Below are 26,408 nucleotides of genomic sequence, written 5' to 3' on the forward strand. Positions count from 1 at the left end.
AACAGTGATCCAAATTCTTCCAAAATTGGCAAGGTTTTAAGATTAGTACCCAGTTAACTCTCGTGAATCCCGCCCCGACCCAAACTCTCTGGAGTCACAGAGCAGCTATGATTAGATGGCATTGCCAGCACTTGGGCCGTCCACACACACGCCCCTTAATCACAGAGTGAGGGTGTAGGACTGTTGAGCTGTGGGTTAGGCACAAGTACACACAATGTCCCAGGATTTCGATAAACCGTTTGCTCTGTGATTTCAAGAGGGAAGAGAGATATGCAGACTGGTCGGCAAGTGACCCACAGCTGGCTTCTTCCCCGCACCAGGCCAGAAACTATTTGAGGACGTAGCCAAAGAGCTTCTGTCTAATCCATTAGTAAATAGTCTGCTGTGTACAAGAACTGAATAAAGCGGGGTTTCATTCAGGATTGCATCGAGGCATGGATGGCACTAGGGCGGGGTGGCACAGCCTATAAGGCGCTCCAGACATCAGACAGATGAGAGATCAAGGGCTCTGCTGCTAGTTTAAAGAAGTTTAAAGCCACTGAGCCCAGCTGTAAGCCTTTGAAGCCATTCTCCTCCAGTTCTTCATCCAAGCTGTACACAGACCTCATTCTCTGCTGATTTGTGTCTCTTTCTTAACTTCAGGAGAACAGGTTGAAGTTAGCCACAGCAAAAGAAAAAATTACAACAGTGTCTAGTTAGAGATACACATAATATAAGCCCTTGTTCTGCGGTAGGGAAGTCCCATGTGTACTTACGGGGACTCTGCCCAGCTTGCCAGAGACAGCACAGCACTTAGGCTGCGAGTCTTCTCCCTGCCTTTATTCCATTTTGGCATCAGCTTACATTATTAAATCAGTACAGCGTTGCTCAAATGGCAGGCAGGCCTTTGGTGTCTTTGAGAACATGTGATCCGGCTGGAGAGATGGCTTTGCAATCACCAGCATTGGCTGCTCCTCCGGAGGACCTGGGTTCAGGTCCCAGCACCCACATGGCTGCTTAGAGCTATCAGTAACTCCAGTTCTAGGGGATCTGATAGCTTCTTCTCACTTCCTAGGTACTAGCCATATGGTGTGCCTGTATACATGTTGGTAAAACATTCATACATATAAAATAAAAATAAACCTTGGAGGAAAAAAAAAGAATACGTGATCATTAAATCAGATGCCACCAAGACAGAATATCATTGCTTGCCTGCCTGGGGGATGAGTAGCGAAGAATCCTGGTTCAGGTCTCCTTTCACAATATTTGTTTACTCACCTCTGCCCGCCTGCCTGCCCGCCCGCCCGCCCGCCCGCCCGCCCGCCTGCCCGCCTGCCTGTCTGCCTGCCTGCTACTTGCTTGCTTGTGAATGAGTCTTGCTATGCAGCCCAGGCTGGCATGGAAATAACTCCATGTAGCCCAAGCTGGCCTCAAACTCGCGATGATCCTCCCACTTCAGCCTGAGTGCTGGGATCCCAGGCTGCGCCCTCACACGGGCTCGGGTCGTCCTCGTTTTTACAATAAGTACTTCCTTTTCTTTGGTCTTTCTGGTTCCTGAGTGCATTCTTCAGGTCGTATTCAATGAACTGTTTTTCCTGAAAAACAAAAGGAAAAAGAAAAGCCTGACTTAATTATAGGAGTAAAAGCGAGTGGCTTTTAAGGCTGTTTTAGAGTGTCTATTTAAGTCTTCTTGGGTCTTTAGTTCAACCAAAGGTTTGGATTTTTTTCCTTTCTCTAGTATCCTTTCCCTTGCCCTCCCACCCCAAACACTCCTATTTCTAGTCTGTCCTAACACAGATAGATCTGTCCTATTGACTTTATCTTACTGTCGTTCCTTTAAAGTCTGTCCTAGGCTGGGAGGTGACTCAGTGGGTAAAGAGCTTGCCGTGCAAGTGTCAGGAGCTGAGGTCAAATCCCTAGACCCCACGTAGGCCAAGTGCAGTCGTGCGCCTCTGCATTCTCCCTGTCCCTGCTGTGTGATGCAAGGCAGAGACAGGTCGAGATAAGGTCAACGGCCAGTTAGCCTGGTGTGTGCAGCAGTAAACGAGAGGAGAGGACTGACGTCCATATCCAACCATGGCATTTGTAGGCACACTTGCTTAATCACATGCACACGTGCACGCATGGACGCACGAGGGCACATACACACACACACACACACACACACACCAAAGGAAAGTTTATCATCTACCTTTTAAAAAATTTGTGTAATGAGGGGACAGGCATAGTGCATGCCTTTAGTTCCAGCACTCAGGAAGAGTCAGGTGAGTCCTGCCTGATCTGCATAGTGAGTTCCAGGACAGCCAGGATGACAAAAAAAAAAAAAAAGTCTATATTAATTGTACTGAGTGATGGGTTTTACTGTGACACTTCCCACTGCCATGTGTCATTTGTCGGGATGCTCCCTCTGTTTGAGTTAGACTAGAGAGCTCTTTCCTGCTATATTACCAGAGTGAATGTGATCGTTGGCAAGGCTTTGTTTTTGTTCTTCTAATTGTTTGGTTGGTTGGTTGGTTGGTTTTTTGAGACAGGGTTTCTCTGTGTAACAGCCCTAGCTGTCCTAGAACTCACTTTGTAAGCCAGGCTGGCCTCGAATTCAACAGAGATCCACCTGCCTCTGCCTCCTGAATGCTCGGAGTAAAAGCGCGTGTCACCACCACTGGCTGAAGGTTCTGGTCTTTGTGGGAAGCTTGCTCAGTGCACATTCCAATTACCCAGTATACTTAGCACTTGGAGTTTTCTGATTTGAAAAATTAGTTCATAAATGATTTTTTCAAAAACCATAACATACACAGTAGGGGAGGGATTGCTTCATGCGTCTTGAAGCAGAGTCTTCCCCCAGAGACTTGTAAATCTTACCTTTAAGTTGGCGTGCTGGGCTAAGAATGAGAGATGCTTTTTTATAGTATACCACAGCGCTGAGTGACTGGACAGGCAATTCAGTGCCTAGGAGCACTGGCTGCTCTTGTAGAGGATCCAGGCTTGGTTTACGCACCTACATGGTAGCTCACAACCACCTGTAACTCTAGTTCCAGATCGAAGGCCCTCTTCTGCCATCCATGGGCACTGTGGTACACAGATATACACACAGGCAAAAATACCCATACACATTGTTTTTAAAGTACACTACAGAGTTATGATCAAGAAGCCTACTAGGAGCTAGGGGTATAGCTCGGTGGAACATGACTTTCCTCAAATGCACAAGGCCTTGGGTTTAATTGTTAGCTCCATACAAACGCACATGCACAAATCAACATAGTATTAATGTAAATCCAGACACACAGACCACTGGAATATAATAGCCTAGAAGTAAAGCCCACACACACATCAGCTGACTTTCAGCAAGCATGCTACCAACACACACACACTGAAGAAAGTACAGGCATTCTAGTCGGTGGTACTGGGAAGTCAGATGTCCACCTGCCAAAGATTGGCATGAACCCAATCTCTCATTAATTATAAAAACCAACTCAACATAAACAACAGAGTGAAGGGAAAACCTACAGTATCAGGAAAATATTTACAAATTATTCATCTGTGAAGGGGTTGGTAGTAACAATACACAAGGAATCAGAAGCTCAACAAAAAAAATCCAATTGAAAAAATGAACAATAACCATAAATTGATGTTTCTTAAGACATACAACAGGTTCAACGTAATTAATCATCAGGGAAATGCACATCAAAACCACGGTGAGATAGCACCTCGCCTCAGTAAGAATGGTTGTTATCAGAAAGCCTGAAAACATCAGACGCTTGTGTTGGTGTAGAGAAAAGGGGGCCTGTTAGCATGTGTGGGGTTGCATTGCTGTGATAAAAAAACAGATGGAGTTTGCTCAGAAAATGAAGACTAGATGTGCTCTATGACCCAGCAGTCCAGTATGTCAAAGAACAGTCTGTTTCCACGGCAATGGTGACAGTATTGACAGTTACTATGAAATGCAGGAGCCAGGCATGGTGTTACATGCTTCTGATCCCAGGCCTTGAGGCAGAGGCAAGATCATGAGTTTGAGGCCAACCTGGGTAACATAGTGAATTCAAACTAGCATCCATAATGAGAGCCTGTCTCCAAACACACATAGAGAAAGACATGGAAACAACCCAAGTGTAGATGGAGACTGCTCGTTCATTTGCAGTATGAAAAATTTCCACACCCAAGTGCCTGTCATCCAATCCGTGGGTAAAGAAAATGTGTTACATATGCCCAATGGGATGCTATTCTGCCGTAAAATAGATACGCTGCTGTCATCTGCAACAACGTGGGTGGAACTGGAATAAGCCAGGCTTGGAAAACCCAATGTGACATGGTCTGGCTCACATATGGAATCTTAAAGACTTGATCTTGGGGCCAGAGAGCTGGCTTAGCAGTTAAGAATACTTGGATCCAGCCGGGCGGTGGTGGCGCATGCCTGTAATCCCAGCACTCGGGAGGCAGGCCGATCTCTGTGAGCTCGAGGCCGGCCTGGTCTACAAAGGGAGTTTCAGGACAGGCTCCAAAACTACAGAGAAACCCTGTCTCGAAAAACAAAAAGAATACTTGGATCCTAGGATCCAATTCGTTTCCCAGATACCATGTGGCAGCTTACAAGCACCTGTAACTCCAATCCCAAGGGATCCAACACCTTCTGGCCTCCGTGAGCACCAGTCATCCACATGGTGCACAGACAGACACACTTGCAGGCAAGGCACCCGTATGCATGAAGTAAAAGGAAAGAAAGTTTTTGAAAAAAGGTTGATCTCATAGAAGTTGCAGGCAGGATGGCAGTCACCAGAGGCTGGGGAGATAGCAACAGGGAGAGACTGACTGATCTTGGCTACTAAGTTACAGTCAACTTGAAACAAAGTCTGGTGTGCTGTTGCACAGCTGACCCCTGACAGCAGCCCTGTGCACTCATTTGTAAAACCTAGAAGAAAAGGTTTGAAGGTTTTCAGCGTAGTGAAGAGTGTTTACAGAAAGAGGTCTGTCTGGTCTGGTTTGCTATTACATGGAATCCCATAAATATACACACAATTTTTATGTTTTGCATGTTGGTTAAAGTAAATGGGTTCTCTGTGTGTACAGAGATCACCATAGTCAGTTCTAGAACATTTTATCTCCCCTAAAGAAATCCTGTGCCCATTCAGTTTTCCATTGCCTGCTCTACGCCCCTGGCCAGAACTTCCTTTCTGGCTCTGGATATATCTCGCTGCCACACCTCTTACTGCTCAGCCTCTCCCTCAGGACCAAGAATGTCTTCCTTTTACATTGGTAGTGTTCAGCATCTCCCCAGAACCATCTTGGCCCGGTACCAAGTGCCCTTCTCCTGGCCCTGGTGTACCTTGCTCCGTTGCCTGACCTTGCCTTCTTTCCTCTGCCAGGTTCACTGGGAGAAAGCTTCAAGTCTTAGACGTTGAGCCCATAGCATGTTTGACCTTATCACAATCCAGGACTCCAGGCCAGGCTGATGGCAAAGAAAGCATGCCATTCACCCAGCCCCACACTAGAGAGAAAGCCCTTGGGCTGAGGATGCTAGGTTCGGAGTGACCTGGGGGTCTTGTTTCTGAGCAGACTGGCTGGAGGTGATTTGTATCTCACATCGTGTACTGAGGGAAAGAGAACATTGAGAGAACTGAAGAACCCCCTGGTAAATTGCACAAGACTCACGCAGGCATCTCTGCAAGATCTGTCGATACTTGCTAGGATAGGATTAGAAAGGGAGAAACAGAAGGCAAGCAGAGAGCTGAGTTCTAGTAGGCTGGGCCCCTGGGTGAAGTCGTGGTGAGACCCTTGGAAAGTCATACCAAGCCTTTCATAATGTACAGGCACGACCAGGCATGTGGGATGCACCTTCCTGAGCCTGGTTTCCAGATTTTTCATGGTAGGACTGCTTGCTTCCGGGCTGGATTAAACATGGCCCATTGTTCTTAAATGTATAGGAGAGATTGCCTGTGTGCGTATGCACACCACAGATGCGCCTGGTGCTTGTGGAGGTCAGAAGGAGGAATCAGATCCCATGGAACTGGAGCCACAAGTGGCTGTGAGCCACCATGTGGGTGCTGGGAATAAACACCCAGGACCTCTGCAAGAACAAGTGCCTGCAACTGCTGAGCTGTCTCTCTAGCCCCCTTCTAGTCCATTCTTACATTGTCTTCTTGTGGGATATTGGGATGTGTCTTAAGCTGAAGGTCCATTTTAGGGTCTTGTTTTTGAAAACTTTCACATAATTTTATGCTATGTTTATTTTCTAGTACTGAGGCTAGAATGCAGGGCCTTGAGAATCGTGGGCAAGCTTCCTATCATTGAGCTAGACCCTCGGCCAGGCTAGTGCAATTTCAGTTCTGTGACGTAGCGAGGAGAATAATTATACCTAACCAAAATAGGCTCTAAAAGTTAAGCATGGGGCTGGAGAAATAACTCAGGGTTCAAAGTGCAGGGAGGACCGGATAGATATGAGTTCTCAGCACCCACATCAGGGAGCTCACAACCAACTGTAACTTCAGCTCCAGGGGATCCAGTGTCCTTTTCTGGCTTCAGTGGGCACGGCGCTCATGTTCATACATACCTCCAATCCACATAATCAAAAACAAAAATCTTTTAAAAGCCATGCATCCTCTGAAGTGCCCTGCATAAAAGTCACCACAGGGCAGAGAATGTATTTCTCCAGACTTGATGTTTCAGCACTGGAGACCAACACTTGTGTAATGGTTGTGATCTCTGTCACGTCACCCTGACAAAATCCATAATGGCTGAAGTTTAACTAGAGGGAATCTTTGTTATGCCAAGAGCCCTAATGGTTTTAGACTTGTAGTGCTTGTGTTGAAACAATGAATGAACTGGCTGGGTGATGGTGGCGCATGCCTTTAATCCCAGCACTCGGGAGGCAGAGGCAGGCTGATCTCTGTGAGTTCGAGGCCAGCCTGGTCTACAGAGCTAGTTCCAGGACAGGCTCCAAAACCACAGAGAAACCCTGTCTTGAAAAACAAAAAAAAAAACAAAACAAAAACAATGAATGGACTGGTCTTGGTGGTGCACGCCTTTAATCCTAGCACTTGGAAGGCAGAGGCAGGAGGATCTTTGTGATTTAGAGGCCAGCCTGGTCTACAGAGCAAGTTCAGCTACACAGAAAGACGTTTTCGCAAAGAAAAGAGTATTGCTGGATTTCTTAGAGGCTTTATGTTTTAGGCATCAAAAGTCAGAACAGGCACACATGGTGAGGAGACACCTGATATTTTGGTTACAATAACTCCTTGTGCAAGCCTTTATATATCCAGTGTGAGTCTTTAAAAAATATATATTATATATTTATATATAATATATATACACACACACACATACATATGTGTATATGACTTACTTTTATTTTATGTTCCTTGGTGCTTTGCTTATGTGTGTCCGTGTGAGGATGTCAGAAGCCCTGGAACTGGAGTTACAGACAGGTGTAAGTTGGGTGCTTAGAATTGAACCTGGGTCCTCTGTAAGATCAGCCAGTGCTCTTAACCGCTGAGCCATCCCTCCAGCCCCTACAATGTTATTCCTAAGTGTAAAATCTAATGGAGGCGAAAAGCATGGATGTTCAGTAATCACAGTGCGAAAGAATGTTACATTAGGAACCGATTCTGCTTTTTTTCTCTCTCTCTCTTTGGTTTATCGAGACAGGGTTTCTCAGTGTAAAAGCCCCGACTGTCCTAGAACTTGCTTTGTAAACCAGGCTGGCCTCAAACTCACAGAGATCCACCTGCCTCTGCCTCCTGAGTGCTGGGATTAAAAGGGTGCACCACCACTGCCCGGCCTGATTCATCTTTTCAAATAACTCAGAAATCCGTCCCCTCTCTTCCCATTGTCACTATGCTTGTACCTCTAGCTCTCAAGACTGTCTCAAAAATATGGATTCAATTTTCTTTTTTATTATTTTTTAATTCTTAATTGTGTGAATATGAGGGGCTGCACATAAGTACAGTACCCACTGAAGCCAGAAGAGGACATCAGGTCTCCTGAGATGGAGTTACAGGCAGCTGTGAGCTGCCCAGCATGGGCACTGGGAACTAAACGTGGGTCCTCTGGAAGAGCAATGTGTTTCCTTTACCACTGAGTGTCTCTTCAGCCCGGGCTGAAATTCTGATGTGGGCATGTTGACTGGCCTCCACCTGGAAATCAATACCCACTCCTCCGTTTTCTGCGCAGTTCCTCCCCGTCAACTCGGCTTCACTGCCTCTACTACTAACTCCTTTAAGAGTAAACCCTTCATCCGCATAGTGGTGGCGCACACTTTAATCCCAGCACTCGGGAGGCAGGGCAGGCAGATCTCTGTGAGTTTGAGACCAGCCTGGTCTACAGAGCGAGTTCCAGGACATCTAGGACTGTTACACAGAAACAGAGAAACCCTTCCTTTTCTGCTGGGGTGACCCATCGAGACTTGCAGCTGGCTCTCACTGTCTCCATCCGGGTCACACGTCCCCAGCAGGTTGGCTGTAGGCTTTCCTGGCGCGGATGTAATTGCAACCTCAGCTTGTCTCTCATCACCTCCTCCCTTCTGCTTTCGTTGACATCATCTCCTTCCCTGTTATTTATGTCTTTGTGATTTCTGCCTAGTTAAGGAAGTTAATAAGGTCCCAGGCTGGAGAGGTGGCTTAACAAGTAAGAGCATGTGTTGTTCTTGCAGAGGACCTGGGTTAGATTCCCAGCACCACCCACATGACAGCCTAGAGCTCTCTGTACCTGTGGTCCCAGGAAATCCAGCACCCTCTTCTGGCCTCTGCGGGCACCAGGCACACTCACAGGGCATAGACATATCTACAGGCAAACACTCACACCATAAACCTAATAATCATTAATAAGATCCCTTAATTGTTTTAGCAGCATTTCTGGAGGAAGGGGAGATAAATGGTGAGTTCAATCCAGTGTTTGAACACGAGAAGTCTCCCTTGTTGGTACGGAGACAGCAGGGTGCCTGGTCCTGGAGCCCCTGGAGAATACTTCCTCTACTGTGCTGACTCCATGGTAACCACAACTAGAGCTCATGATAGGGTAAAGGCCTTGGGTTTTCTGCATCTCTTGACAGTATCCCTTTTCTGTGCAGGCAAAATAGTGAGTGACTTACAGGTCATTTGTCAGAGGGGTGACCCAAATGGCAGGGGCCTTCCAGGACACAGAGAAGCATGCCCTAGGCTAGGTTTTGACTCCTACTTCCTGTGACTCTCTTTCTTCACATCACTGTGTATCTCTCACCGATCCCAAATCTACTTACAGGATGATGAGAGCCTGAAGCACCTCACACACGAGGAGAAGGACGTCATCCTGTTCTTTGAAGAGACTCTTGATTCCCTGGAATACGACTTTGATGAGCCAGCCCTGTGCGACAGTGGCATTCATTGTCACTCTCCACAGTCTCTGGAAGAGAGCCCTTCCGGTCACTCGGAACCTGAAGATGTCATTGATTTAGTCCAAGCAGGCCCCGAGAGCCTTCCAGATGTGGAGAGCCTTCCAGATGTGGCTCACGTAGCAGGTACACACATGTTCCCACGCCTTTGACTTGGTGTGGTGGTGCACTTGAGGCACACTGGCACCTTCTGCTCTGTCTGCCTCTGCTTGTCAGGATAGATGCTCTTGAAGCTCTTTCAGCTTCTGGAAGACTGAATTATCCTCTTGGTAGTCTCTCTAGCAAGGGGAACTCCAGAAAGACTGAATGAAGAAAGCCAACTGAAAGGAGGGGTGGGGGGCGGGGAGACCGAATGAGCATATAGATTGATAGATTGTGTGGTGGTGTGTGTGTGTGTGTGTGTGTGTGTGGTGTGTTTATGTGTCGCGGGGCACCTGATTTGTCCTGCATGATTATGTCCCATTTCTAACACGCGACTCTGTGAGGTAGTCCTAGAAAGAGCAGACAAAGTGCAGGCCAGCGCCCTCTTTGTATGCCCTGCATCACTGAGCGGCATCCATGAAGATGCCCATTGAATCCTGGGATAGAACTGGGAGGAAACGTTGTGAAAAGTTTCTTACAGCCTTTATTTGCCGATGGGAAGTGATATTAACAACAAATGAAGGAGGCACCCAGGACTAGACGAGAGACGAAACAGCGAAAACACGTGTGCTTTGCAGCCTGTAAACACCGGTGTTTGTCATAAGCTTCAGGGGAGGGTGTCTTTCTTTGTGAGACAGGGTCTCTCTGTGCATCTCCAGCTGACCTGGAGCTTGCTGTGTAGCCCAGCCTTACCGAATGCTGTCCTCCTGTTTCTGCCTCTTGAGCACTGCGATTACAGTATATGTTACCATTCTTGGCCTATTGTGTTTTCTTGTAAAGCAAACTGCCTTATTCAGAATTGACATCCCGCCGAAATAGCTCAGTTGGGAGAGCGTTAGACTGAATTGACATCCCACACAAAAGAGCATGGTTTGCAGCTAACCCTTGAGAGAAGAGACATTAAATTTTGCATTTTTTTTTAAACACTTCAGCCTTAAAGTATAGTTTCTAAAGTAACTTGAACCAACTGATCCTTTAAAAAGATTGGATCATGTAATCACACCAGAGAAAATGGGTTTGGAAAATTCAGCACATGTGCCCAGCAATTCTCTAACCTACTATTTCCATATCTTCTTTTGTTTGCTTGCTTTTTGAGACACGGTTTCTTTTTGTAGTCTTGGTTGTCCTGGAACTCGCTGTGTAAACCGGGCTGGCCTTGAACCATAGAGATCCACCTTCCTCTACCTCCTGAGCACTGGGATTCAAGACGGGCACCCCCATCTTCCACTCAGTGCTTTCTGAAGCCCCCTATGAGGTGGTCATTGCTTGCCTCCTGTCACATGCCCGCAGGGTGAGGGAACCTCAGAAGCACACCTTTCCAGACTGCTTCCTAACTGGCTGTTTCTGCCTGTAGATCTTCATCACCCTTTCAGGAATCTGTTGGGTCTCAGTGTATGGCCCTGGGGTAAATGGACTGCTTTCTTTCTCAGCGGTGCCGGCAGCAGAACCAGCATTTTGATTAGGCTTTGTAGAGGTTGGTAGTGTCCCACTGTGACTTTCTAAAGTTCAGTGGGCAGGAATGCCACGTGTCTACTTTTAGTAGGGTGAAAACTTACGAGGTCTCTTTTCTTTCAGGGGCCACATCTGTTACAAAACAGGGCACTCCTGCTCCTGAAGGTGGGAAACAAGCCGCTGAGAATTCCCTGGCCCCACCAGACTCCAGGGATCCTGAGGTGTTTCCTCTGCCACCCTCTCCGCCTGTCTCTGCGCCCTCTGCCCCCCGAAAGGAGCTGATATCCCCCTCTCCTCCGGTAGAGCATCCCAAACTGTCCCGCTCCGTGCCCACTCCTCTGGTGATTGCTCAGAAAATTTCTGAGAAGTTGGCGGGAAACGAAGCCCTGTCCCCCACGTCCCCTTCAAAGGAGGGCAGGCCTGGGGAATGGAGAATGCCGCCGACTTCGATAGCTTCTCGAAATGGGGACCAGGTCGGCGTGTGGCACCGACACACGGCCCAGCCAGCGCCCAAGGTCCACCGCTTCCCCAGCAACATAAGCGTGACCAACAGCGCCGGCAAGGACTTCAACAAGACTATCTCCAAGGCGGCTGTCAACGTGCAGGAGCGGAAGGCCCAGGTCCTGGCCAACATCAATGGCATGTCCTTCATCGCTGCGGGTGACACGTCATCGGAAGAGCGGTGGCAGAAGGCTGAGGAGCAGAGGTGTGGCTCTGCGGACGGAGGGCGCGCCCAGAGCAGGGTGGGCATGGCCGGGGAGCCTGGAGGGTCGCGTGCAGGAGGCCCAATTAGGGCACAGCAGTCCCGGGCCGTCCAGACCGAGCAGTCGCCAGCGCTGGCCAATGGCTTCCAGAGCGTGCATGAGGCTCTTCGCAGCGAGCCCAGCCCCTTCGTCCCCACCAGCAAGACCATCACCTTCCGACCAGACCCCGCTGTAGCGGGCAAGCTGGCGCGCCAGAACGCCAGCCGCAGCCTGTACGAGCCGCGCCTGGACGGCTCCCAGGATGCCCGCAAGCGCACAGGCTCGCTCCCCCGGGCTGTGGGCTTCCGGCCACAGGGCATCACAGTGCAGTTCTCAGGCCGTGGCTCCACAGAGGAAGCACGACGTGAGGCCCTGCGCAAGCTCGGGCTGCTGAAGGAGAACTTGTGATGGCCACAGTGGGACTGGCGCAGTGTCTGGGTAGACCCTGTATCCCCGCACTGGGTGTTCTATTCTCTAAGCACAGGAGCCGGGTAGCACAAAGTGCGGCATGTTCGGGGAAAATGCCTCCACCCCAACCCCTGTGTCCAGTGCAGCGTGGAGCCAGGGGCCAGTGGGGCAAGGACCAGATCCCCGGAGCTGTCCTCTTCCTTTCCTGGGGTCATGGGATAATCTTTAGGACCCGTGGGCTCCCATGGCTACAGATGACCTATGACTTACATATGTCAGGACGGCCTTGGCTGGACTTGGTCCAGGATCTCTGATCTGAACCTTTAATCCCGCGCAGGACTTGAAAGCCAGTGTAGTTCTCTGATGCTCAGGATTCCCCTTCCTCGAAAACTAAAAAGAAATGCTTGTTAAATTGTATAGTGTCAATATACACTTTGAAGTCTAGCTGTTTGTGTGTGTGTGTTTGTATTTTTGAAGAGTAGAAGATGGTACTTTACCAATCTGGATTTGTTTCTTGGCATAATTTGGTTTGCCCCATTTTCTTAACTGAAACTCTTAATGAACCCTTTAGAGTAAGATTTACTGTAATTTTGAACTGTAAGAACAAAACAGGATGTCAAGTTTGGAAAAGGTGGTAATTATGAGAAAGCAAGTCTCATGAGGCCGGGGATGTGTGTATGAGTCTATTGTGTATAAATATGTGTGCCTATGCTAACACACATGAGTATTGTGTGTCTGTGTATGCACATTTCTTAGGACATAAGTATCTCCTTCCGAAGACACCGTTATCTAACTACAGGATATGAACACTTCCTTTTCTCTCACAGACACCTCAGCATTGTGGTGAGCACTACGAAGTCTTCCTATTATGGAAGTTGGCTAGGGACACATGAACCCCAAGTCCCTTTTCCTCAACGGTGTGTTCTGTTCCCAATTAAAGTAGTATTTCCTGCTTTCAAATAAGCAAGGTAGTTCCTGTTTTTACTTAAGAACATTTTTTTTCATTTAAAGAAAAATTAAAATCTTTGTCGCCTCCCTAGTTTGTGTTGCGAGGTAGTAGACAGAAGGGAACGATCTGATTGGTTATGCTCCACGCACACTGTCTCAGGACTCACTCGAAGGAGAAAACTGAACTCAGTTATGCAGCATGAAGAGTTTTCTTTTCTCCCAGACTTTGTCTTTTTACAGAGTTGCGGCCACAAGTGTTATTATCAAAACTATTTAAGGCTGGAGTCTCAAACCTCTAAGAATAGATGGGGAAAGACTGGCCTGGGAGCCACACCCGCAGGTCCACAGCAGCACTGCGACAGAGCCCTGTTTCCTTTCCAGCTGAGCATCACTGAGACGCTGAGCTGTTGAAGGCCATTTTCACGGTACTCTGCTCGCCTTGTAAGTTCCGTAAGATGAATGATTAGGTTTTATGTCTTCAGAACCATGGTCTAGCAACTCGCCCAGCTCTTTCTTCTTCTGAAGTCTTTGCAAACATTTTTTAATCCTATTTAAGAAAGGGCTTTAAACTTTTAAAAGTACCTTTAATTTTGCTCCTGCTTATGATGGATTTTTTTTTTTGACAGGAGCCCAGAGGTTTCCCTTTGACAAAGTCAGATGCCACACACAGTGTTTAATAATTGATGGTCTCAATACAACTGTTACAGACATCCTTCATAAAGGATTTTCCTATCACTTTATTGCGAATAGACTGAGTTTGACTGTAGATTAATATATTCTTGTAATGACATTTTTGAAAAAAACATATTTTTATCTTTCCTATAAACAACTGTATTACATTATGCACTATATTACTTCCTTTTAAAGGGTTATATCCTTTTCTTCTATTTATTCATGTTTTCTTTCTATTTAATCCATGATTATATTGACTGTTACTTTGTTTCTTGTGTCCAAAGCCCTAGTGATTAAAGCCCTATTTTTGTGAATGGTGAGGGACCTGCAGTGTGTCTCGTCTGCTGAAAAGCATTACTTTCCTTGCAGTAGTTATGGGGTGTGACGTGTTTGTTTGTTTTCAAGACAGGGTTTCTCTGTAGCTTTGGAGCCTGTCCTGAAACTCACTCTGTAGACCAGGCTGGCCTCGAATTCACAGAGATCTGCCTGTCTCTGCCTCCTGAGTGCTGGGATTAAAGACATGCACTGCCATCACCCAGCTGTGATGTGACATTCTTAAATGACATCTAGTTCCCAGGGTTGAAGGACCATAATTCAAAGCAAGATTGTAACGAAAAGCGAAGGTAGATCTAAAGTCCCAGTTAATCCTCAGGTGACATTATAAACACCCCTTCATCTCTAGAAAACTCTGTTGTGCTACGTAAAAGTCAGGAAACAAACAAAACAATTTCTCCTTCCCTTTACTATCTATCGATGTCCAAACTAGAGTCCCACAGCACAGCCCTACCTAGCTGTCCCTGGGAGAAGCGGCTGCTCCAGCTCTTGCCTCCGAATCTGCACCCTACCTTAGTGTGTGTGCTCATCTTCACAAAATAGGCAGAACCTTTGCCCTTTGCTCTCTTCCTCACTAAGGTTACATCCTCTTGTGCTGCCTGCTCGAGGAGAAAGGGAGGAGTCAGGCTGTAGGATGTTACCCACCAGATGTGCTTAGGCCCCTGACACACACAGTGACTGACCACGGAGCCCTCAAAAATCACAAAGCATACAGACAGACGGGGCTACAGAAATAGACTTTTGACTGTAGAAGTCTTTGCATGCTGTGCTCGTGGGGAGCAGGGTAGGACCCCGTTGAGAACTAGCTTCCACGAGGAGCTTGGTAGAGCTGACCAGAGGCCAATGGAGCCCTGGTATCTCAAAACGAAACAAAGGGAAGTGCATTCTTCCCAAACCCCCAGGGCTTTGGCCCGGAGGATCAGACCTTTCCCAGGATTTAGTGGTGACTTCTGTGCAGGTGATATCAGTTCTTTAACGTGAATTAAAGAGGAAGAAAGATGATAAATATGACAACAATTTACTCTTATCAAAGAAATGTGTGTCTGCTACACAGCTGTTTTCTTAGCTGGTACAAGAACAATGAAGGCATTGTTTCTCTCTGGCTACTTTATTGACGTGACCTGGGCAAGGTTAATAAACTTAGTTTTGCCCTAAACTGTGTTCTCAAACTTCTGTCATCCAATAGCGGTGTAGTCTAGATGAGCAGTAGCCTTGCTTCTCTGGGTCCCTTGTCCTCGTCCTGGTCCCCAGCCAAGACTGCTGGATGGAAGGAGGAAGGGGAGGGTCATGAATGTTCACCTCGAGAGGTTTCTGTTCTCTCTAAAGTGACAAGTCACCAAACAGGTTTTGTGTCTTCTCTTCACGAGGCTTTCTCTGCCTGGCTTTAAAGTATGGGGACAGGTTCCCATATCCTTTTCTAATCTAGTCGGACAAGCTGTGCTTTCCGATACCTGAGAAAAGAGAAGCCTGGACTGTAAGCTGCCGTGTCCTGGGAATGTTGCTGCTCTTTGGGGCTGAGTTTGAAACGGAGGCCCAGTTGGAAATTCAGTTCAGCCACTGGCCTCCCATTCAGGGCCAGAATCATCTGCTTTCTCTGGGCATCAAAGCGGGGGGTGGGGGCTAGGGAGGATGGGGGGGAGTAGAAGCAGCACTGGGAATCTGCTTCTGGAGATGCTAGAGAGACATCACATACTTCTTAGCCTTTGTGGGTGGCAGTTGAAATGCTTTTAAAGGTGCCTTGATTCAGAAAGATACAGCAAAACCATCCTCTGCAGTCCTGTTTCCTAAGACTTCTGGCTGGACGTGTGGTGCACTGCTGTATTAGCCCTGCTTGGGAGGGGGAGGTAGGCAGATGAGTTAAGGTCATCCTCAGCCACAAAGCAATGTTGGGGTCTTCTAAAGACCCAGTCTTCAGAACACAGCAAAATTCCAGAAATGTCACTCCCTCCTGGTGCCAGTGACAGCGGCGATGGGGGTGGGGAGGCAGCACAAAGAATCCCCAGGAACGGGAACTATTTCCTTCAGTCTTCCTCCTTGTCCTTCCTCTGAACTACACAAACTTTCTGTTGTGCAACTGTTAAAGGAGGAAGGAGGCATAAGGAGGACTTCCAGAAACGTCTGTGTGGCCCACCAAAGAGTCTCCAGTCTAGAAGAGGACAGAGGTTCATGTGTCTCAGAAATTTCTTACCAGTCCCCCAGGTGCCATTGCTTTAAGGTATCCTGGGATCTAGACTGGGCAGATTAGGAGGGGTCTTCATGGTGTGTTTAATAGAGGTTCTCAAATCCCAAGCTTACCTCAAAATTCTCAGAGCCCGCCAGGTGGTGGTAGCACATGCCTTTAATCCCAGCACTTGGGAGGAAGAGGCAGGCAGAGCTCTGTGAGTTTGAGACCAGCCTGGTCTACAGAGCGAGTTCCAGGACAGGTTCCAAAGGTTACACAGAGAAACCCTGTCTCGAAAAACCAAACAAAAGCAAGACCAAAAATCCTCAGGGGGCATCTATTCCTCACTGGGGAGAGTTTGGAAGAGGAAACTCCAAGCTAAAGTCTAGCCACTCTTAGGTTCAGGGCTCCAGTCCCCACTGCCAGCTATGGTGGCAGGCTGCACCTAACACTGTAGTCACAGTTGGAAGCTGAAGTTAATGGAGCCTCATCCCCGTCACCGACAAACAGGTCACACTTCATCAACTCTAACTACAGATACGTGTGTGTGCAGCCAAGCTGCCGACGGTACTAGTCAAAATTCTGGAAATACCTTCAAAGGGTGAAGCTGAATGAAAAGGAACCCTAGGCCAGGGAGTTGGCATGGTGCCTGTGTGTGTGTGCAAGCACGTGTGTGATGCGTACACTCTCCTAGAGTGACCAGGCTGACGTCAGCCCTTGGCATCTCTGATTTGCACTCATTATATTGAGTATATTGGCCTTGAGTGTTGCCACTTACAGAGGCCTGACCTTGTTACCAATGACGCCTCTAGGTCTCTGTGGCCTTGGGAAATGACGTAAGCCCTTGGTACGCCTGAAATCAGGTTGCTTGTAAGTTGCTGTGGTGGCAAGTTTCAAAGCTCCCTTCAGGTTCCATCTCATTCTATTGCCCAACAGTTTCCTGGCCCATGAAACTAGGTAGACTTTGTCCATCTGTTTGTTTGCTGTCTACATGTGTGGTGTGTGAGCGTTTGAGTTTGGGGAAGATGCACACACTCTGCCTTGTGAGGCAGAATGAAGAAGGGCTTATGGAGCCCAGGACACTGTATTAACTGGAGTACCTCCTGCCTATCTTTATACATAAGCCCTCCAGCCAGGCCCCTTTCCCGAGGACCTCCAACTGCCAGGTTCCACCAAAGAATACTCTAGCTGCCCTAACTGCTTGACCTGCCCCCAACCCTACAGAATAAAAAACCCAATCTCTTAATGTGAAATTCCACCAGTCTTCACCCTGAAAAGTTCACCCTCCTGGCAAGAAACTTTATGCAAACCTGTATCCTGTTCCGTTTCTTTCCTGAGCAGAGGCAGCCACCCTCCCATTTTCTTCCCTCCCAATAAACCTCTTGTGTGAGGTTTGTTGTGTGGTGTGATCTTGTGGTATTCCTTGGCTCCTGACTGCCAGGATACCTTTCCATCCAAGCTGTTATGCTTATATTATAAACTCAACCATATTCTTTTATGTTCATATCTATGTTTCTGAAGCTTTCTGTAAGGTTATTTTTCAGTGTACTTGAGTGTATGTGTGCATGTGCATGTGTGTGTGTGTGCATGTGTGTACTGTATGTGCTTCTGTGCACCTAGGGGTGGCAGAGAAAGATTATCAGCTGTCTTCTCCTAACACCCATATCCACCTTATTCCCTTGAGACAGGGTCTCTGGATCTCTAGTGAGAGAACTTGGAGCTTAACTGCTTTCAGCTAGTCTGCCACCCCCCCAACCCCCACCCCAGCCCCCAGCCCTGACTACCAGTGCTGGTGTTACAGGTACATAAAACCACGTTTGACTTTTTATGGGGTCTGGGGATCTGAACTCAGATCCTAATGCTTGAGCAGCAAGCCCTCTTCCCCCAGCAAGCTACCATCACCCACAGATCTTCCAGTCCTCCTACCTGGCCCTCCAGAATCCTGGGAGCACAGGTGTGTGTCGCCATGCCTGGATTCTCAGTTCACTCCAAAAGAGTAGGATTAAGGCGTGTCTGATGTCAGCCAATGGGAGTGCGTCCATGACTCCATAATTTGCTTATTGAGACAGGGTCTCACTGCGTAGCCCAAGCTGATCTCACGCTTGTCCTCCTGCCTCAGTCTCCGGAGCAGTTTGGGTTACAGGAACAAATCACCTGGCTCTATTTAAAACTAGTTTTCTTATTCTCTAAAGTTTGGGAGGCAAACCAGTAAGTGCCAAATGATATCAGTTTCTTTTATTCAGCAAAAGCCTTGGGTCCCTTGCCCAGGGTGGGTGTTGAGTGGTGATAAATACCCTTTTGGTCCTAAATACCTGCTAGGGGTGTGGCATGAGCAGTGGCCACTCAGGAAGGTTCCTCTCCACCGGGTCCTCCTGGAAACCCTGTTTCCACTGCCCTGGTGGCCTACAGTTGCCTCACCTCCCACCCCTCTGTTGATGCTCAAGCCAGGCCAGGGCTGTTCCTCCTAGCCTTCTGTTTTCCTCGGTGTTGAGCTGGCTGCACCCCACCAGGTCATCACGAGGAGGGTGTGTGCATCCCCCCTAGTGCCTCTCTACAGAGCTTGTCTCCTCTCTCTGAGTCACCTCCTGCTCTCTCCCAGACTTGGAGTTGTGGTCCTCCTACAATTAGAGCAGGTGTGTGTGTGTGCACGCACGTGTGGTGGTGGTGGGTGCTTTTCACTTTGAATGCGATGAGCCTGGGTCGTCTTGAATCTGGGCTTGGAGTCTGCACAGCTGAGTCTTTGGGGAGAAGGGAGGGAGTGTGCCAGGACTTGCAGCAAGGGCAGAAGCCTCTGACCTTGGAAGAACCACTTTAAGAGAAGTTCCCTGTTTCCATCCATTCGCCCCAGGACTTGATTTGAAACTCAGAACTCTGCACAATGGGAACTTGGGGACAGGAGTTGCCCAGCTGCCCACTGCAATCCTTAGAAGTCATGGCAGGTCCTGGAAAGACTGATAGGCCTCAGTGTGGCACTCTGGTTAGGGCTGCAGGTTCCGAGAAGACACGGCTGAGAAGGTGCATGGTCCCCACGTATCTGGCCCCATTCCCTTCATGGTACTACCACAGTGCAAACCCTGGCCCTCTAACCATCTTGGCAGAAATGACGATAGTTCTGCCAATGTCTGCAAATGGTATTGCTGACATTTGTACCCCATTCTGCCGAGAAGTGCCTGCATCAAAGAACACAGTGTTTCCTGCCTTGGGAGGCGCTACCCTTCCCTTAAGCTTGTTGCTATTTTTGTAAAAAAAAAATTTTCTGGCAATAACTGCCTTCTGTGCCTTTAGGCCAGACAGTAAAAAGAACACCTCACAATTTCCTTTTAGTTTTTTTTCCCCCTCAGTTCAGTCATTCACCTCCTACAGTCTTAATTCTAGGAATGATTTGCTATTTCTGAACATGAGATCCAGGCAGGGGTGTGGACACACCTCTGCAATCCCTCACTGGGGAGGTGGCGGCAGAAGGATCAGGAGTCCAAGGTGATCCTGGGCTAAACAGTGGACCTGAGGCCAACCTGGGCTACATGAAAACAAACACATCAAGAATTTTGGCCTCTGGATTTCAGATTCCACACAGTGCCCTATGTGTTAGTGAGGAGGAGAGAGGTCCCAAAAGGACTAAACACCTTGAACCTGGGCATGGAGAGGGTCTAAAGGCCCCGAGGGTTGGTGTGAACTGTGTAGCAGTTAGACTGGCTGGAGGGGGAAGGGTGTCCACCCACACAGAGGATCACCCACCTCTGAGTCCCCAGCCTGTGACTGCTTACTATAGGTCTGACCCTTGGAGTCCCAAGGGGGTTGATCGGGATGAGCCATCCTTAGCTCTCAGGGTCATTGAGGGGCCTGAGTGAGATCATAGGCTTAGCACATGACTGGCTCACACCTCCATCACCACGGCTATTGCCCATACCACGATGACAGCAGGGAAGTCCTCCACGGCCCTGGGGACCTGAGCAAGATGTGGAGTGATGGCCGCAGCAGGACAGAGCATGCTGCTGTTCTGCAGAGGTCCCAAGCCAGCACACAGTCTGTGGGGCCTGGCTTCCTGCTTAGAGACACAACCAACTGGTTTTAGATTCCATTCCATAGGGAACTAAGCTGCAGGGCTTGCCCACTTTCTAAAAATATGTGTCCAGAGTTTGTTTTCCTTCTCTGGGGCTGGGTTTGCCTGGTTTCCTGCTCAGAAGCCCAGTGCTGGATCTTGCTGGGTATCTGAGCCCATACTTCATGTCGCCTTTCTAGGCCCGTGGAGGACTTGAAGCTCTCCCTGGAGCCTCCCTTCTGGGTCTCCTCCCTAGAGGAAATGCCAGGCAGCTCTGCCAGAACATTGGGGGACTGTGTGGCCAGCAATGGCCCTGGGATGTGTCCCACACACACCATTTTCATACTATGTAGACCAGGCTAGCCTGGAACTCAGAGATCCAGCTACCTCTCCTAAGTGCGGAGATTAAAGGTGTGCACACCATGCCTGGCAGAGGCTGGGTTAGAGTCCCTTTGTGAGCCTCCAATGCGTGGCCAGAAAACAGAGCGTGTATTCCTCTGCTGAGGTGCACAGTGAAAGAAGTTCCCTAAGGACTGGGTGCTGGACTGCAGTATCTGTGAGGTGGGGGCCACGTTATACTTACCTTTGCCGCTCCAGTGGACCTGAAGTGGCCTCTGGCTCATAAAAAACAAACAAACAAACAAACAACAACAACAAAACAGCTAGTAAATTGAACAGTTGTGAGAGAATAAGAGCAGTTCAGACTTTTAAGAGTCTGTTACTCTCTTAGCAGAAACAGGCAGGCTCAGAGGACGGTGAGGGGAGGGGATGCAGAGTAGACAGACAGACAGACAGACAACAGTAGGCTGAGGCCATTTTGAAGAGCTGAGCATGACACTATCCAGATAATCAATGGAGACCCTGACAAGGGTCAGGCTCTGATTCCGGCATCTTCCACACGTGGCCTCTGGGTTTACCTTGAATGGCTTCGCCCTACCAGCATGTTGTCCCTGCTGTGTGCTGTTTGGGGAGCTGAGCACGTAGTGGTGAGCAGACCACTCAGGCCGCATCCTCCCCAGGCCTGCAGCTCAGGTGGTGGGACAGACAGGGTGATCTGTAACCATACTGTGGAAGGGCAAATATGGGAACTTCGGAACTGAGGGCAGGGACATGGCCAAGCTGATACTTAAAGGACCAACCAGAGCTAATGGGACTGAAAGTCTGGCCGAGGGTGCTCAGACAGAAGGAACAGCACTGGAAAAGACCCAGAGCAGGTTAAGAAGAGGAAGGTGTGTGAGGAGGAACAGTGGCTTGTACTGTCTGTCATTGGGCAAACACTGCCCCTGAGTGAGGCAGGGCCTGTGGGAAGAACTGTGGTTCCTGCCCACCCAGGCGCTACAACCAATAGTCATTCAACAAACAACACCATTCCGCACACTGGGGACACAGTCAAACAGAAGCCAAAAGGAAAAGGAAAGTCCTATTCTTGACCTTGTTATTCTGGTGGCGAAGACAGAAAACAAAGGTGGAGCAATTGTGGGGAGAGGGCTAGGGCCTAGACGTAGCTGGAATTTCTGACAGGTCGGGTGGGTGGGGCCCGCGAGTGGAAGGGCTGTGTCGTCACAGGTAATTAAGAGTTGGGAATGTGCCAAGTCAGCTCTCAAGTCACCTCGGCAGCTTCAGCCTGATGGCTTCAACATCCCTGCTTGCGGTCAAAGAAGGGAAAATGTCCAGGCTTCCTGGGAAGATAGAAAATACTCTCTGCGTTGTAGGGCCCTGTGCTCTGCCTGTTCACCGCGCAGCGCCCACTGGCTCCCCCACGCTCTCCTTACTTTGCGCCACCACACTGCAGCACTGCTCGGCAAATGTTTCCAGAACTGAGTCAAGGTTCCTGCAGCTGAGAACAAGGAGCCCCACTTGCTGGGCTTGGCGTTTGGGGCCTCAGTCCCATGCTGTGGGGTGACAGAGCCGTTTCTAAAGCTGGCTCTCTGTCCATTCACTTCCCAGACTGTGTCCGGGCAAATGATGAATGGCGGGCAGGGCGGGGCCTGTGGGTCAGGCTAATCACACTTAATGGGAGATGGAGTCTCGGATCCAGACAGCAGCCACACTGGTTGATCCTCTAATCATAGAGGACGCGGGGTGGGTGTGCCTCCTGCGTGGGTTGGCTGCCTTTGGAGGTGTCAGCACAGGGGAGCCCTCATCAGATTGGACCTTGAACAAAACTTACCTTGGGTTAACATTTTCTATTTTTGAACACTTTTTTTTAAAGATGCATTTCCTTTTTAATTATGCGTGTGGGGGGGGTCTGTGTGTGGATATGTGCACATGTAAGTTACAGGCAGCTGTGCAGGGAAACACACTCGGTCCTCCACAAGAACCCACGCCTAACCACTGAGCCCAAAGCTCAGCCCCTCATTTTGTACGTCTGAAGAAGTGTGAAGGAGGAGGAAATGGCTGGAGGTGCAAACTGGTTTATCTGAAAATAAAGATGAGCACCTGCCGGGCCCTGCCACAAATGTGCTACGCAGCCCGGCCCATTTCCCATCCTTCCACTCCTCGTGGGATGAGCCAGGAGCCCTCAGACATTGCTACGGTAAGAAACCCCCGTGGTCTCAGGGGCTTAACAAAATGAAGTCTGTTTTACTTACTGCCATCCCGTAGGTCTGGTATCCCTGTCCTCATGAGGCTGGGGGCACCAGCCTATGGTTTAACTTTATCCCCTCGAATTCCAGTATTAGAAGCTTCACCCCAAGTGCGACAGTGCAGGATGTGGGGTCTACTGGACAGGGTGACAATCAGAAGGATGGCCAGTGGCTTTGTTATATAAGCGAGCTCAGCCCTCTCTTGCCGGTTTTGGCACGTCTTCCTGCCAGACAATACCTCTCACCAGAGAAGACCTTCGCCAGACACAGCTCCCCCACCTTGAACTTCCTGACCTCAAAACTGTGAGCCAGGCCAGGCGATGGTGGGACACGCCCTTAATCCTAGCACTCGGGAGGCAGAGGCAGGCGGATCTCTGTGAGTTTGAGACCAGCCTGGTCTACAGAGCTAGTTCCAGGACAGGCTCCAAAGCCACAGAGAAACCCTGTCTCGAAAAACCAAAAAAAAAAAAAAAAAAAAAAACCTGTGAGCCAACTTGAATTTTTCTTGTTTGTAATTGACCAGGCAGTGGCTTTCCAGAATAGCAGCGTGCGGCAGTCTGCAACAGCACCCACAGTGTCTCTGCAGCAGAGAAGGCACTGGGAGCATCTGGGGGGCCCAGCCTGGCTAACGTTTCTCCTCCTGCTGCGCCCCCCATCACTGGACTGGGTTCATTGCGGTGCACGATCAGGTGTGTCTCCCCAGGAGGACACAACTGTGGAGGGCACGCAGCAGGGGCTTCACACTCCCGGTGCTGAATGCTGCCTGTCATTCATGCTCCACTTTGGAGTAGGTGGCAGGTGAAGTTACATGTGGGAGCCACTGAGACTTCCCTGTCCTCAAACCGTCCAGTGAGTGACACACAGAGCCACAGCAGTTACAGTCCTGGACGGTGACAAGGGGTGCAGCCTGGAGAGACGCCAAGGGTGATTTAGCAACTGGCTCTCCCCAAAACACATCTGTGTATATACACACGGTAATGTGTTTCTGGGGCTGGGGAGATGGATCAGTGGTCAAGAGGACTGGTTGCTCTTGCAGAGGACACAGGTTCAGGTCCCAGAACCTTCATGGTGGCAAACAACAAATGTAATTCCTCTTCCAGGAAATCCAATGCCTTCTTCTAGTGACCTTGGGTACCAGGCAAACATGGGGTGCAAGCAAAACACTCATACACATAAGATTTAAAAACACCAAACAAAAACCCCAAATATGTGTTTCTTATAAATTATGCTGGTATAAAGGGTGCAGAAAAGACAATTTTTATAACTATTTTATAAATAATGTTAAAATATGCAGTACTTTAATTGTAAATTCTGTATACCCAGTTGATTCATATATGACTTGTTCAGTGATTTGGGTCAAACTTGTATTTAGCTATGATTTGACAAATGAACTCATGTCTCAATTGACACCTTTAATTTTCCCATTAACTATTGTCCTTAGGGACTGGAGAGATGATTCTGTGGTTAGGAGCTTATACAGCACTTGCAGAGGACCTGAGTTCAGTTCCCAGAGCCCACATCCAGTGTCTCACAGCTGCCTGCTAACCCAGCTCTACAGATCTCTCAGACCTGGCCTCCACAGACACTTGGAACGTGACACGGACACACTTGGGACACTTATACACGTAAACAAACATATAAACAAACCCTTAAAAATCTATTGTCAGCTGGGTGGTGGTCGTGCACGCCTTTAATCCCAGCACTCAGGAGGCAGAGGTAGGCAGATATCTGTGAGTTCGAGATCAGTCTGGTCTTCAAAAGCCAGTTACAGGACAGGCTCCAAAGCTACAGGGAAACCCTGTCTCGAAAAACAAAACAAAAAACCAAAAAATCTATTGTCCTTAAACCTGCGATGTGATCTTTACACAGATTTTATTTATTAAAAATTATATTTATTAAAAGGTCTTAGTGAATTGGGTAATAGTTTTCAAAGACTAGAAAAAAAAATATCCTCCCCACCTTTTCTCTCTCTGTCTTTAGCATTGTGTTCGGGTATAACCCATGTCTCAGTCGATCTGCCTACTCACATTTTCTTCCTTCATCTCTTTCTCAAGTGCAGCCCCAGCTACAAAGCAATACGCCAAGCCCCCATTTGTCGTATTTGCCTACTGCGGGGACTTACACACTCCTACTCGACTGGGCCAGTTTCCAGGGCATGACATCACTGAGCTGAACTGGGAAGAGGTGTGCAGCAGGAAACCACTGTGTGGTTTTTCCCTTGAGGACCAGGCCAGGGGGAGCTCAAGGCCTGGCCTTCGGGCTCTGCCTCACACTGCTGAGGTATGAACGTGTTTGCCTATGGTGGGTGAGGCCAAACCACTAACCTGGCAAAGCAGCCCAGGACATCCATCCTGAAATCTGTTACCAGGCTTTGAGGTCTTGGCAAAATGAAGCAAAGAAGTTCTGGAACAGACTGTCTTTGTGGAAATAGAAGACCACAGAGCCTCCAGGATGCTGTGTCTTACGGCATCACCAGTGTTATAGTCGGACGGAGAGGGAGTGTATCTGAGAGCTGTCTGGGATTCAGACCGAATATGTGTATTAGCCAGCGGGTCAGCCCCAAGAGAGATGCATTATGGGTCCTACAGCTAGTCAGGGCCAGAGCTGAGAACACAGCAGCCTCTTTGATGTGACCCAGGCTGCTGTCCCCCTCAGAGGGGCCTGTCCTAGGCACTTTCTCTCCATTCTGGGATGCCCTGAGTCTAAGAGCCTTGAAGACATGAACAAGGCTGTGGGACTAGCAGCTTAGATGACTTGGGGACATTTATTGTACATAGAGTATAGGCCAGGCATGGCACATGACTTCAATCCCAGCACTTGGGAGGCACAGGCAGGTGAGTTCAAGACTCGCCTGAGCTACATAGTGAGACCCTATCTGAAAAGAAACAAAAACAAAAACAGAAAACAAACTAACAAAAACCGAACAGCAACAAAATACAAAACCTAACTGAACTAGGGTTCCTCAGGGTCTTTCTTCTGTGTCTCTTTTCTCTGGAAAAGTGAAGCGACATCCTAGAAACGAGCTCAGGGGGTCCGAAGAAAAATTCCAGAATAGCTGGCCTCGTTGTCTATTCCCTGTGGAGTGGGATGCGGCCCCTTAGGTGTGCCTGGGGTGCGGGTTGCTGGTGGCAGGAGTGATCCAAATGGGAAGGGCTAGCACACACCCACTTTTGGAAAGCAACAAGAACCCGAGGGGAGATGGGAAATTCCCTGTGGGCAGGAAGCTGGTGGAGCAGAAGGAGGTAACCCAGCCAGCCTCCAGCAGGCAGTCTGAGGAGGAAGTGAGGGCCTGCTCCACCCCTGGGTACCATCACTGTTACAGCGTCACAAGTAACCCACCCTCACCAGAAAGCATCACTCCTGAAGGTCATCTGAGGGAGTTATCACCCAGGCTACATTTTGGACTTGCATGTTTCTTTTTTGTATGGTAGGGAATGTGTAGGCTTGAGTCAGGGTCTTACTATGTAGCTCTGGCTGTCCTGGAACTTGCTAAATAGACCAAACTGGCCACAAACTCAGATCCACCTGCCACCTGAGCACTGGGATTAAAGGCTTGTGCTACCCACCATGCCTAGCTGGGTTTGTATGTTTC

At 48.7% G+C, this 26,408-nt stretch overlaps 1 protein-coding gene across 2 annotated transcripts in view; it reads left to right on the forward strand.

Annotated features, from left to right (window-relative positions):
* The window catches only part of Proser2 (proline and serine rich 2), a 30,747-nt gene extending 18,225 nt beyond the window's left edge, over nucleotides 1-12,522 (forward strand). For both annotated transcript variants that reach the window (XM_041630886.1, XM_041630887.1), the window contains exons 3-4: nucleotides 9,205-9,460; nucleotides 11,051-12,522. In XM_041630886.1, coding sequence (XP_041486820.1) covers nucleotides 9,205-9,460; nucleotides 11,051-12,078 — 1,284 coding nt within the window. In that variant the 3' untranslated portion in view covers nucleotides 12,079-12,522. The remainder of the gene's footprint in view (nucleotides 1-9,204; nucleotides 9,461-11,050) is intronic.
* The last annotated feature ends 13,886 nt before the right edge of the window (nucleotides 12,523-26,408 follow it).

This window comes from Microtus oregoni, unplaced genomic scaffold (assembly GCF_018167655.1).
Source record: "Microtus oregoni isolate MIOR12 unplaced genomic scaffold, Mior012 000035F_ref0000213, whole genome shotgun sequence".
Taxonomy (NCBI): domain Eukaryota; kingdom Metazoa; phylum Chordata; class Mammalia; order Rodentia; family Cricetidae; genus Microtus; species Microtus oregoni.